The sequence below is a fragment of the Drosophila mojavensis genome, unplaced genomic scaffold, assembly GCF_018153725.1.
Source record: "Drosophila mojavensis isolate 15081-1352.22 unplaced genomic scaffold, ASM1815372v1 contig_231, whole genome shotgun sequence".
Taxonomy (NCBI): domain Eukaryota; kingdom Metazoa; phylum Arthropoda; class Insecta; order Diptera; family Drosophilidae; genus Drosophila; species Drosophila mojavensis.
Genome location: NW_025318772.1, coordinates 9,697,892 through 9,710,885, shown reverse-complemented (window position 1 = coordinate 9,710,885; position 12,994 = coordinate 9,697,892). Strand labels below are relative to the sequence as shown.

General features: G+C 43.9%; 1 protein-coding gene across 1 annotated transcript; it reads right to left on the bottom strand.

Annotated features, from left to right (window-relative positions):
• Positions 1-1,581: 1,581 nt before the first annotated feature.
• LOC6575472 (barH-like 2 homeobox protein) lies at positions 1,582-6,600 on the bottom strand. Its single transcript, XM_002001445.4, has 3 exons — positions 5,618-6,600; positions 5,446-5,515; positions 1,582-2,086 (listed from the first exon to the last, which is right to left on the bottom strand). The coding sequence occupies exons 1-3, from the start codon at positions 6,545-6,547 to the stop codon at positions 1,653-1,655; spliced, it is 1,434 nt and encodes a 477-aa protein (XP_002001481.2). The 5' UTR covers positions 6,548-6,600; the 3' UTR covers positions 1,582-1,652.
• Between the last annotated feature and the right edge of the window lie 6,394 nt (positions 6,601-12,994).

Sequence of the window (12,994 nt, the reverse complement as noted above, 5' to 3'; positions counted from 1 at the left end):
GGCATAGCTCGATAGCATGAGATAGAGGTATAATGTTTAACTCGGAGATTCGGAGAGCTAACTAAACTCGACAGGGTATCTTGCTAGTCAGGCATTGCGCGATCGAAGACCCTGTCGTGTTATTTTTATGTGTATCCAACTCGTTTTTGATTTTGTTCACTCTTTGTTTTTGCCAAGTGATTAAATTAATAATTAATTAGTTTAAATTTTGAATAACGGTTGTAAATAATCATTAATAAAAATTAAAAAAGATTTCTTTTATTTTAAGAGCTCGGCGAAATACGCAGCACAATTATCAAGAAACTTTGTCTGCCACAATCCAAATTCAAATGCAAACCGATTCAAGATCAACTGAAGAGTAGGTAAAGAGGGGGAGAAGGGGAGAATGCCAGATGGAGGGAATGGTGGGGGAGGGGAGGGGGGCAGTGGAAGCTCTTTCAACTCGTTTCCTTAATGACCCGCGACTTCTGCGTTGTTTGCTTAAATATGTTAAAATTTATTGGCAACGGTTTCTCAATTTGCATACCATAAAATGGGTTAAAAAGTGTATAAAAAACGAAGCTCAGCCAAATTAGTAAAATCGCAATCATCCGATCTAGAAGCTAACGCAACTAATTGAGCATTTTAGAAGCTGGAACGCGTTCATTGATCTGCAGCAATTTAAAATGGCAACCAATAAAAAATATGAATATAAATGAAATATTATTGTGTTATTATTATATGGGAGATCTAGATATTCGATTGAGTTTCTATCGATCAAGCATGGTCGATTATTATCGACTGTGCGTTACAAAGTAATTAGATAATAATCAATAACAAGAATTCGCACACATTTTTATTCGTCATCATGAATCAATCATGAGTCAAGGCACACAGTATGATTGAATGCATTTGAAACTCTTTGAGTAGTGCTTTGGTGGCCCTGAAAAGGGCCGTTGGGTGATTCTTGTTGTTTATTGTCTGAAGTGCTTCTAGCCTTTGGGTTGGCTCTTCATGTGTCGTCGCTGGTGTGGGTTTGTCGATGCCTGCTGCAGCCTGGGCCGAAAGAGGCCTTGGTCCGGTTAGCTCAAGCCAAGAGGCAAGCCACTTATTGTGCGCGTGTGTGTGTGGCAAGCCTCATTGAGAGTCTGCATGGCTTTGAATCGAGCCTTTGCCGTGCATCATTTGATTGTCTCATTTCTGTTAATTCAAATCTCTGGAGAGTCGAGTATCAATCATGCGATGTAAGTGTCTAGCTGTGGTTGAAGTAATCTTTTCGTTTTTCGCATGAATGGTATAGGCAATGTGAATGAGTCAATCAGTCAATCGCTTCAAGTATGGAGCTGCTTCTCCTTGACTTGGCCTGCATCCATAATTAGTCTAAGCTGTTCAATCAATCCGTCAATCAATCATTTGTTTCAAGTGTAAGGCTGCAGTGGAATAGGGCTGCCTCCCCTTACACCTGGTATCCAAAATCAATAAAATCTTCTCCTCACGAATGTCTTGATCGTCAATCAATCAAGCATTCGCTTCGAGTGTGGAGCTGCGGCCGGATCGGCCTTGCTGCTCGCATCCAAAAATTAATATAATGTCCTCCTCAATACTGTGCTCGCTTTTTGTACCGTTCATCGGGTTGCAAGTGCGACGTTGTCGCCGCCGCTGCTGGCGCCCGCTCATTTGGGAGGCGTGGCCATGGCCTGGGCAGCCGAGACGGGCACTGGCACCACCATGCCAGCGGCAGCGGCTGCTGCGGCCAGACCCACCATGTCCGCCTCGTGCATGGGCTTCTTCTTCAGGATGCTCAGATCGTTGACGTTCTCGAGGAAGGATTTGTGGGCGGAGAAGACCTTGACGCTGTCGAAGTCCTTCTTCAGCTCCTCGATGTCGCGCTTCTGCTTGGCGCGGCGGTTCTGGAACCAGGTGATCACCTGGGCATTGGACAGACCCAGCGAAGCGGCGATCTCGTCGCGATCGGCGGGCGAGAGATACTTCTGGTAGAGGAAGCGCTTCTCCAGCTCGAAGATCTGATGGTTGGTGAAGGCGGTGCGCGACTTGCGCTTCTTCTTTGGCTGCGGCCGGTTCGAGAATATGTCCAAGTGCGATTTATCTGCAAGGCAGAAGAGAGATAGAGAGAGAGGAGATTAGTTGACGCTGCAGTTGAAACCGGTTGGGATCGCTTCAAGCTTAGAGGCGAGTCGAGTGCAGTCGACTACACGAGTGTTAACAAGCGCACTTCTAAGTCGCATTAGGAATAATTTTTAATTGGCCGCGACGAGTGTCTGGGCGATTGTTAATTAAAGTGCTTTGATTTATGCATTTAAATGATTTAATTGCAAGCGTTTTGCCTATGTGCTGCAAATACACTGTGAAAGTAAGTAAACATTGGGCATATCGGTTTGTGGAATTGATTATGGTATCAGGCTTAAAGTATACACTGCTTCAGTTATGTGAGAAGGGAAGGGTGTCACAGTCTTCTTTATGTCTGTCTGATTTACTTGCTCGCCTGCTTACAGTGTATTCTGTCAGTCAGTCGTACTCCGTTGACTTGTTGCGCTTGATTAATTGAGCAAGATGTGGGCGTCATTGACTTTGTCTCTGTGCGGACTTTGGCAATCATTTGTCTCGTTTGTTGCTTGATTTATGCCGCATAATTATTGACACCTACAAATCAGATGTGTCAGGTGGGCAAATTGCAAAAGTGAAGCTTGAATAATGCTTCCTGATCACAGACAAAGCAGAGAGAAGGGGCCGCACAGAGACAGAGGGAGAGAGAGTGAGGTAGAGAGGGGCTGTATGCTAATTTATAGTTACGAATCTTTCCGTTGCTACTGTGACTGCCCCCAATTTGGAAATGCTTGAATATGCATAAGGCATATGCATGGAGTATAGAGTGTGTGTGGGGTATATGCCTCTATTGTTGTTGTATGTGAACCGGTCTTCACGCCCCATTCCATTCCATTTCGATTGCTTGTCAAACAAACTAGCCTCGGCATTAAAAACTAATTAAACGCTTCGTGTTTCCAAATGCAAATGGCATTAATTTGGCCTATTTGTTATCTCGTGCACGTTTTGTAACCGAAAACCCATTAGGCACTTGAGCACACACCCTGCATACCCTCTCTATCCCCCTCTCTGTCTCTCTCTTTATCAGAGACTCATTAAGTAATTTCTGTGACTTATCTAAAACATAAATACTGAAGGAACAAATACTCTAGGGCTAACCACTTGGGTCCTGTCCCTGTCTCAGGTATCCACTTAGGGCGAGTGAGAGTCACGAGTGAAATATGCCCTTTCTTCTCGTTTCAGTCAAGGGGTGGTTTGTTTTGGTTGCATCTACACAAAACATAAAAAATAAAGTAGGAGTAGAAGAAGAAGAGGAGCAGAAGAAAACCTTTCTTCACAGCAAATTTATGTTTTCAGTTGTAATTCGAGTTTAACTGCCCAATGCCCACTGCCAACTGGCCACACACTTTCCAAGGAAAGTGCAACAGTTGTTAATACGTTTCAATTTGCTTCCAATACGTGGAATCAGTTGAACGCAGACAGTTTGTCTGGCATGTCAGCCAGAGGAAATGAGAGCAAAGGAGAGGTAGTGAAAATGGAAATATACTCGCTTTGTTTAGTTAGACATGCTGCTTTAGTTAAGTTTATCATCGTAGTTGTTATTCAATCAAGCAATCGCTCCAAATGCATCCTCGATTCATATCCTTCATCTTCAGCTATCGCTTAAATGCCATCTGCGCACTTCCCGCGGTCATCGAGTGTTAATGACATTAATGATACTCACACTTATACACACACACATACACACAATTGTCATTCGATAGTGGCTAAACACATAATAGATATATGTACACACATACATTTGTACTTATATCTATGTGCATATATTACATGTTTATCGGCTCGACTTCTACTTGTTGCTGACTGACTAACGATGCCAGCGCACATAATATGCCATAAATATTTCATTTTACAGCTATACAATATTTGATAAATAGAAACATATTTGAAGTGCTAAAAACAACAACAGCAACAAGATCAAACGCGTTTGCCTGTCAGCGACTGCAACTGCGACTGCAGCTATTAGCTACAATAGCAATTTAGCCAAATGACAATGGCAACAACAGCGAAATATTCGTAACTAATCGCCGCAGAATCGACACGAATGCACAAAAATAAATACATATATAGTATATACACATGGGCAGGTTACACTTGGAGAAAAGTGGGTGCATATAAACGAGGTAAGTTGAGCTGTGGGTGGAGAGAGGCACTCGAAAAAATAGTCGAGTTGTGAGTTGTGGGAACATTGAGCAGAAATAAGCGCAGAGGCAGAGAGCATGAGCCACACCTAAGCAAATTGACGTTTATGATCAAGGATGAAGTGAAGTGTATAGTTACACTCAGAGAAATATTTTAAGCGAGGCAGCTACACTTAGAAAAAATTAAATTTATATCAAAGAAGAAACACGCTTGCTGTCGATTATTTTCTCTTAGTGTACGCTATAACAATGCGTACTTGACAATAATTAGCATGAAATATACAATAATTGAGCGAGGGCAGAGTTTTGGAGCTGAGCACTAAAAAACGCCCACTTAATGCAGCAGACGAGTGCAAAGATGAACTGCGACTGCCATAAATCGAGAATTGGATCTATATGCTGTAGGCTACAGATAGAGAAATTCCACTTATGAACTTGTGTGCCCAATCAAACATTGAGTTATCTGCAATTTGTTTTAGCTCTGCTTCTTGGCATATGCCGCAAATTAATTGAAAATACATAAAAATAGCCAAACTGAGAATTAGCCAAAGCCATTTGCATAACAAAAAGAGATATAGAAGCAGAAGCTGAAACAAAAACAAATATCGGAATCGATGTGGGAAATGAGAATGGCTTCGGCTTCTGAATAATGTTTCGTTTCAATTAGGCTAAATTCAAAATCAACGCAAACAATTTGTTGCAGTCGCTCAATTGGAAATTGCCACAAAATTAATTACGGTTCGGCTGTTCGTCTAATTAAACAAGATTCTCTGCATATGCACGACTGGGTGATACCCTATACCCAACTGATAGAGGAGGTATTCGAAAAGTGAAATATCTTTAGTATAATTTTGGGAATCTATGGGAAACCATGCAACAAAATTTCTATTTCGGTCTATGTATCATGTTTCGTTCCTATGCTTAAACAGAGTGACCCATTAACACTTGCTCGCGTTGCAGGGTATATGGGCTTCGAACAAATTTATCGATTTCGATTTCGAAAACAACAAAAATTGAGACATTTATCAATGAAACATTTGTATGCTAATCGATTGAAAGATCAACGATGAAGCGCAGCAGCAATTTATGGCCACGCTAAGTGAGGGAGCACGATTGAAATTGGAATTGTTCTACATGTATAGATATAGTATAGGTACAGATACAGATAAATATACAGATATAGATATATGGGTGTATTTACCTTGTGACTCATCAAAGTCCTTGGTGGTCATCTGGAAGAGCGCGTCGAGTGGCGTGCCATTGGCCTTGGCCTTGGCCTCAGCTGCGGCGGCGGCGGCGGAGCTGGCATTGCCACCCGTCTGGGCGGGACTGGAGGCATTGGCATTGCCTGAGCTGCTGTTGCCCATTTGAGCAGAGGATTGTGGACTGTGGCTGCGACGCAGTGCAGCGCCTGCAGCAGCAGCAGCGGCGGCAGCAGCAGCCGAATCGCGAGCTATTTCGGGCGAGCAGCAATCGCTGGCAGCCGAGCTGGAGCGATCCGAGCCACTCTCCGAGGGAATGATGTCCATGCTCATGTGGCGCAGCAACTGCGCCTGGGCATTGAAGTGCTCCTGCAGCTGGCGATGATAGTCGAGGGCCAGGCGCTGCTCGTAGTGCAGCAGAGCTGAAGGAATAAACGGGCGGACGGGCATGGGCCCAAGCAGATGGTCCCATGGACGCACGATCTGTGCCCCGGGCAGCAGCATGGCAGCAGCGGCAGCTGGATGCATGTCCAGGGGCTCGGTGCGGGGCTGTAGCAGGCCGGAGACAGGCCGGGCGACTGGTGGGGCCAGCAGAGTGGCAGCCGGCGGTGGCGATGCGGAGGCCGAGCGCTGTTGCTGCTGATCCTGCTTCTCAGAGTGACCGAGAATGTCCGCAATGGAGAAGCTCTTGACGCCCTCAATGGCGGACTTTGTGGTGGCCGTGGCCGTGGTCGTGGCTGTGGTGACAGCGGCATTAGATGTGGGCGGTGCAGGAGGACTTGGCGTCTGCTCACGCGTCTCCGATGAGCTGGAGGACATGCGCAAGCGCTTCAGCGGCTGGAAGTAATCCTCCGGCAACGTGCCGACGGCATTGCGCGTCAGTCCGGCTGCTGCAGCTGCGGCAGCGGCGGCGGCAGCAGCGGCGGCATGTTGCTGCATCAGCAATTGCTGTTGCTGCAGCAAATCGCGTTGATGGTGCAGCTGGTGCTGCTGCTGCTGATGGTGATGATGGTGTTGGGTCGGCAGCGGGCTGGGTGCACCGCCGACGGAGATCTCGGATTCGGCAGGACTGGCCGGACGCATAGTGGGCGGACAGAGCATTTAAATACTGATCAAAAATTATTACACACTTTCACACACACACACAGAGAGAATTTGTCTGGAGCTAAATTTGGTTATTAAATATATTTAGTATTTATAGATATATTCTCTTGAATATATACTATATCAGTTGGTAAACGTGCGACGCGCAACGATAAACTATAAACCATAAACGATAAGCGATAAACGTTACGACGCTGATCCAATAGGAGGACCTCTCAACTCGACGTTTCACAGTCAACTGTTCGAAACTAGATTGAAGATTGGTTTGCTAACTAGACACGTCGATATTTCTTCAGTTCTTTTGCTGCCCGCGCCGCAGCGCTCTCCGCGCTGCTCACTTCAGCGCGGCGTGTGCGTGTGTGCGTGTGTGTGCCGTCTCTTTAACATCGTTTGCTCTCTCTGTGTGTGCCGTCGTGTCGTGTCGTGTCTCGTTTGTCGGTGGTTAAACTCGGCAATCAAATCATAACTGCACAACAAGGCGAACGCTCTCTGCGAGAGCCAACCAGTTTGGCCTTTGGCTGTCTGCGTTAGAGTGAGCCGGCAATACTTGTGCGCTCTCTTGCGCGCTGGCCAATCGGCGGGCTGAAAAGCAATGTTAACAAAAAATAGCAATGGTGGCGTATACGTAACGGTAATTATGGCGTTCTTCATGCGCCACGCGCCAAAGCGAGATAGCACCAACGCAAACGCTCTGTGCACTGGTGTGAGTAAGTGTGTGTGTGTGTGAGCGAGGGAGGCAAAGCGAAATGAGTGAGAAAAAACAAGTAAAACCCCAACGAAAAGGCGACGCTCCTCAGCTTGTAACGAGACTGTATTTAGTATTTTCAGTCTCTGCTAAAGTTTTCACAACTTCGGCAGCGACGTCGACAGTAACGTCGGCAGCGACTCCGACCCGACCCCGTTTAATGACGCATACTACACACAAGCGACCATCTACATACAGCCGCGCCCCTCCACTGCCGCAAACGCGTTTAATTGTGAAGCGTTTGCATTTAATTTGTTGCAACTAAGAACATTTCATTAATTCAAGCAAGCTGCAAATGAATTTGAGCTTCAAAAACTACAATTGGGTCGAAAATATAAATAAATAAATTTCAGATTGTTAGATGGGAAATTTTATGAGGTTCGAGTGTTAAACATGGGGAAGTATTTTTATATTTTAATTATCAAAATTTATTTCGTTATATTTGTTTTTAAATATATTAAAAAATGGAAATTCTAGGTATCTCAATTATTTTATTTCAATTTTTTTTTTAAATTTCTTGTACGTTGTACTCAAATTGACGGCATAAAAAGGAGAAGTATAATTTCAGAAATGATCAGATATTATATACTCATTATTTTTTAAATTATATATTGAGTATATGAAATATGAAAACAAATATAGAAGGAGAAAGAGACTTATACATTAATTATTTTTCAATTCTCTCAATGTTTTTGACAGTACCATAAAGTCCTTTCGTTCATTTTTTCTAGAAACTCATTTCAAAACTCATTTGTGTCGCTTGGAAATCTTATATGTGTCTGTTGTATGTTACATTAACTAATTGTTGACACAATTTGTTCGACTTAAACACATTGCTGACATGGCTGGGCCATAGGGCACGGCTCTAATCCTTTTAATTGAAACGAATGCGAGGCCCAAACAAAGGAGGCCCACCGAGCGGCAAACAAAAGGCGTCAAGGCGTCTGAAAGACAATAGGCCCAAAAGGCACTTAAGAAACAAGAAAATCGGAGAATCGGAAAAAGGGAAAATCGGAAAATGGTAGAATGGGAAAATAGGAAAGCAATTGCTGTCGCTGCAGGATGCTAAATGAAAAAGAAAAGGAATTGCCGGCAGCGCTCGACTTTAGCCGCAGTGGGTCTTCAAATCCCACCAGGTAGCCTTACCTGGACAGCAACTGTGGCGGCTGCTGCTGCTGCGGCTGTTGTTGATAAGGACTAATCACACAAATATTTGAGCATTTGGTTTGTGATTGAGTTTAGCCGCGAGGGCAGGGGTCAAACAAAGCGGCTCGTTTGATTTACCAGTTTAGCGCTTCTGTATTGCCCCCCATTATTGACCTTTATATCTATCTATCTATCTCCCTCTCTCTCTCTTTCCCTTTCGTTCTTTTACTGATAATTCTAATTTCTTATTTGGATGGTTCATTCGCGGCTATTAGAGAGCCGCGGCGTGGGAAAAGCCTGCGGTGTTAATTATGCCGCCAAAGTCCTTGGAAAATCCTTTAGACTAAATAAAAGGAAAGTCAATTTACACCTGTTACACCCTTCATTCCATGTGCTTGTGTGTGTGTGTGGCTTCATTCACACGCTGATAAATTGTGTCTCGCCGGGTGAAAGTGCTGGCAAAGGCTTCATTAATATTCAAATGCGATTTTCATTGATTTATCGCTGGGGAGCAGCTGAGGGCAGCTACTGTCGGCAGCTGCAGTGGCAACTGCGGCGGAAATGCGGCACACAATTTAACTCATTTAACTTATCTAGCCAGCTTATCCACCAAGCTAATCGAAGCGATTTACATTTTCAATATGTATCGCACAGGCTGCCCACGCCTTCAAATTATTTATGGTTGTGTGTGTGAGTTGCTTGAGGCCAAACTTCATGGCCAGAACCAACAGCAGCAAAAGCACCAGCTACAACTAAGAACGCTAAAGTCGGGCGTAAGCAGCTGCATAATACTTGCTCACAATCATTAAATGAGTTGAATTCTTTGAGGTAAACTAACTTCAGGGTCTGTTTGATGCTCAAACTGGAACAAATTATGATGTTTACCAACTCTCTACGGGGCAAAAATACAAAAATTTTGACATCTCGATATGACATTGTCTGTATACATTTATATACTCTATATATATACTATAATTTATAAACCCTATACACCCATTTCATATCGTGAGCAAGTCTAGCAACAACATCAACTGGCCTGTAATTGTCAATTAGCAAGCTTTCAACAGGCAGCCACAGTCACAGCTACCAATTCGAGTTGCTGTTCATTTTCAACAATTTTTTGTGGCAGCTGCCAATTTGCATAACTCAAGAGCTCCGCAAATCCGCTTGTTCCGCAGATCAGCCCCAGCCCCAGCCCACGCTCGCCATTGACACCTGGCTGTCAGCCGAAGTTAAGTTGATTGTCGCCTCCGAGCTGTGATTTCGATTAGAAGCCGCCAAAATGCTGACGATTGGTAGCAGATCGAATTATATATGTGTCTATATATCTATGTACATACATATATAATAGTTTATTTTTATTGGAATTATAATTTCTTATGCTTGTGCTGCAATTTGGCATCAAGTTCTGCTTTGATTTGAATTGATCTTGACGCTTCAACTGAGAATTCCGATGATGCATATGAATGAAGAAAGCTATATAAAATAAATATTTTAGATGGCAGAAAACAATAAATCTCTAGCTGGACTAAGCAATAATGAACATCTTGACTTTATCAACTCAGCTAACATTTCGTGCAATTCCATTCTCTCTCATTCACTTACTCTCTCCTTCATATATACACTGAAAGACCTCGCTAATTCTTGGCATGCGTAAGAGTGGCACAGACTTGTGGCATTTCACTTATTTTGTTTAGTAGCGGCCCAAGCCTTGTGCATTTGACATACAAACTTTAGACCTCAAAGAGATCAGAGCCACTGTCTCAGAGAAAGTCTGAAGTGCTGAAAGCTAAAGAAAAGTCATTAGCAAAGGTAGTTAGACGCAAAGCAAAGGTATTAAGCATTGCCAATTTCACAGTTATTAGCCGTGCGAGTCAGAGAGAGCGAAAGAGAGAGGGAGAGACGAATAGTAGCAAATCGACTTAAGCCGTTTAGGGCCACCCACATCGAGAGTGGAGCAATGCGAAGCGAAGCGAACCAGATGCCAAGATGTGGAAGCATGTCAAAGAAAATGCAGCTTTCAGGTCAAGTTTTGGTAGCATCACTCGGCTACGCTAATCAAACCACTACGCTCCACAATAGTCGGCCAAAAGTTAAGAGCTCGAAAAGTCAAAAGAGCTCGAAAATCTAAAAACCGATACACAAAGACAACAAATCAAACGCTCACTGCAAATGGAAAGCACGAAAAACAGTGGAAAACAATGAACAAACGAATGCTAATTAAAGCGATGCTCAAATTGAAATGTTAAACTTTTAGTAATACCCATTGAATGGTAGAGTGATAGACGTGGGATATGATAGGCTAGAATCTCGGGTTGAATGCTGAAATAAAATTTAGTTGAGATTTAGAATGAAGGGATGGAAGAGCGAGAGAGAGCGAGAGAGAGAGAGAGAGAGAGTGAGAGTGTGAGAGAGAGAGAGAGAAAGTGAGTGAAGGATCACGCTCACGACAAAGAGAGTAAGGCAGACGGTGAGAGAGATATATGTATATGCAGATACATACTTTTTGATACTGGGTATAAACTAGTTCAAGTTATATGAAATCTAAAATTCATTCATACTTACGACTTTATCGCGTGTGGTTCATCAGCGGTGAAAAGCAGCTCAAATCGAGCTGCCACTGGCCAGAACCAGAATCAGAGCCAGATTCACAGTCGGAGGCAGATTCATAGTCAGCTTGATTTGGATTTGAATTTGTGTTTGAGGTTCTTCTTTGGCTCTCAGGTGCTGCTACTGTTGCGAGCTATATCAATATTGACCCTTGATCTAGCTACTCACACGCTCTACTCGCCTCTCGCCACTCGCATCGGCAGTTCTTTGAGAACTCTTGTTTAGATACTTTTTCGACTGAATGCCGCACACAAATATTTGTCCGCTGGCGTCTTAATTGAGTTGGCTGAGCGCTCGGCTCTTGGCTCCGGTCTACGCGTGGCCGGCGTTCATTTTTGACCGATGTGTGATAATTACTTTAGCATCGATGCTGCGGCCCCTTTGATGGGAGGCGGCGGGTGGGGGCAGCGGCAGGGGCAGCCTCTGAGGCAGCGGCCTTTTCTCTTTGACTCCAACTTTTGCGTTGGCCGTGCGCAAACAAACGGTTCACTGCATTTCTTTATTGTTGCAGTTGCTCTGGCAGTTGTTGTTGTTTTTGTTGTTATTTCGGCGGCTGCTTGTTTAAATATTGAGACTTGTGTTTAACATAATTAATGCAACTGGCAATTACAGTAGCCGCGTCCGATCGACCAAAGGAAATAACAATGTTGCTTGTCTTTAATGTTTTTTTCTCTCTCTCTCTCTCTCTCTCTCTCTCTCTGTGTACCTTTCCTAGGCGTAAATGCAATCAACATTTGTATGCAAAGTACACTAATTATACGGCCGCACATTATTGTGCCAAGACACATCAAGTTTCAGAGGGCATATTAGCAATTCCATGTGCTTAGAACTAAGATGGCAAATGATAATTATAGTCATGCTTGAGGTCTGCTATGAATATGTTTAGTTTTACATGAGGGGTGCGTGGATCATCAATCAGCATGTGCGTCAATGAGTTTATGGCAGTCCGTCAATCGGTCAATCATTCCAAGCTATAAATTCTTTCAGACACTCTCTTAATTTATCAGCAGATCAATCAAAAAGTATACTAGAAAATCTGAGACCCTTGCATCAACTGAGCAATCGGTCAACCAATCTTGGCCAAGTACTTAGTCAGTCACTCCAACAGCCAATGTAGCAGGGAATGAATCAGTTAGTCCATCCAACTTATCAAATATTATTAAATAGTTAATCGATATCAATCACGTATAGTCAATAACTCAAGAAATCCTTTAGAGTCAACTATATTGCCATCTTCCAAAACCATTCCGTTGATGAAGTTTTTCTCTGAGTGAAAGAGTATTGACTGTTCGACATCTGCCTTTCAGCTTCTCATCTTGCAAATTGTTGTTACTAAAGAGCCTCACACACATACATACACAGCGCATACATTGAGAAGGGGAAGGGGGAGAGGCTGGAGCTGCGGCACGTATGAATATCAAATCAACTACATTGCAGTTAAAAAGCGCATTTCAAACACCTCGCAGTCGCTCAATGCGCATCCCAGTTGCTCGTTTGGTGGTCCACAACGCCCCGAGTGAGCATTAAGAGCTGCTGCCCAGAACCTGGCCCTGACTCTGACTTGGGCCCTGGCTCTGGCCGTGGTCGTGGCCGTGGCCCTCTGAGCAGCGACCCAAACGAACAGAGACCACATTGCTTGATTGCCGCGCGCCGCTTGAGATGACGTTGCATTTGCGACGCTGCCTCGAGACGAGGCAGGAAGCGAGGAAATGTTCTTTTTTCCTTTTTCGTTCTACTCTTTTCTCTTCTTTTTTTTTTTTTTTTTTTGTTGCGCGCGAGCCCATATGTGGAAATAACAATTCCAGAACTGGCTGGGTTAAAGGCTGAGGGGAGGCAGAAGAGAAGAGAGGAGAGAAATGTGAGCCGAGACGGAGGCTGTTATTGTGGCTTGTTGCTGTGCATGAGGAAGCCAAAGAAGTTGCAAGCTCAAATCTATTGCGGCT

What these genes read in the sequence shown, in the direction of transcription:
- LOC6575472 (XM_002001445.4), bottom strand. Translation starts at nt 6,547, where the DNA reads ATGCTCTGTCCGCCCACTATGCGTCCGGCCAGTCCTGCCGAATCCGAG. An exon ending in GCCACAGTCCACAATCCTCT is followed by an intron (nt 5,516 to 5,617) that starts GCTCAAATGGGC and finishes GCTGAGGCCAAG; the next exon opens with GCCAAGGCCAATGGCACGCC. An exon ending in GGACTTTGATGAGTCACAAG is followed by an intron (nt 2,087 to 5,445) that starts GTAAATACACCC and finishes TCTGCCTTGCAG; the next exon opens with ATAAATCGCACTTGGACATA.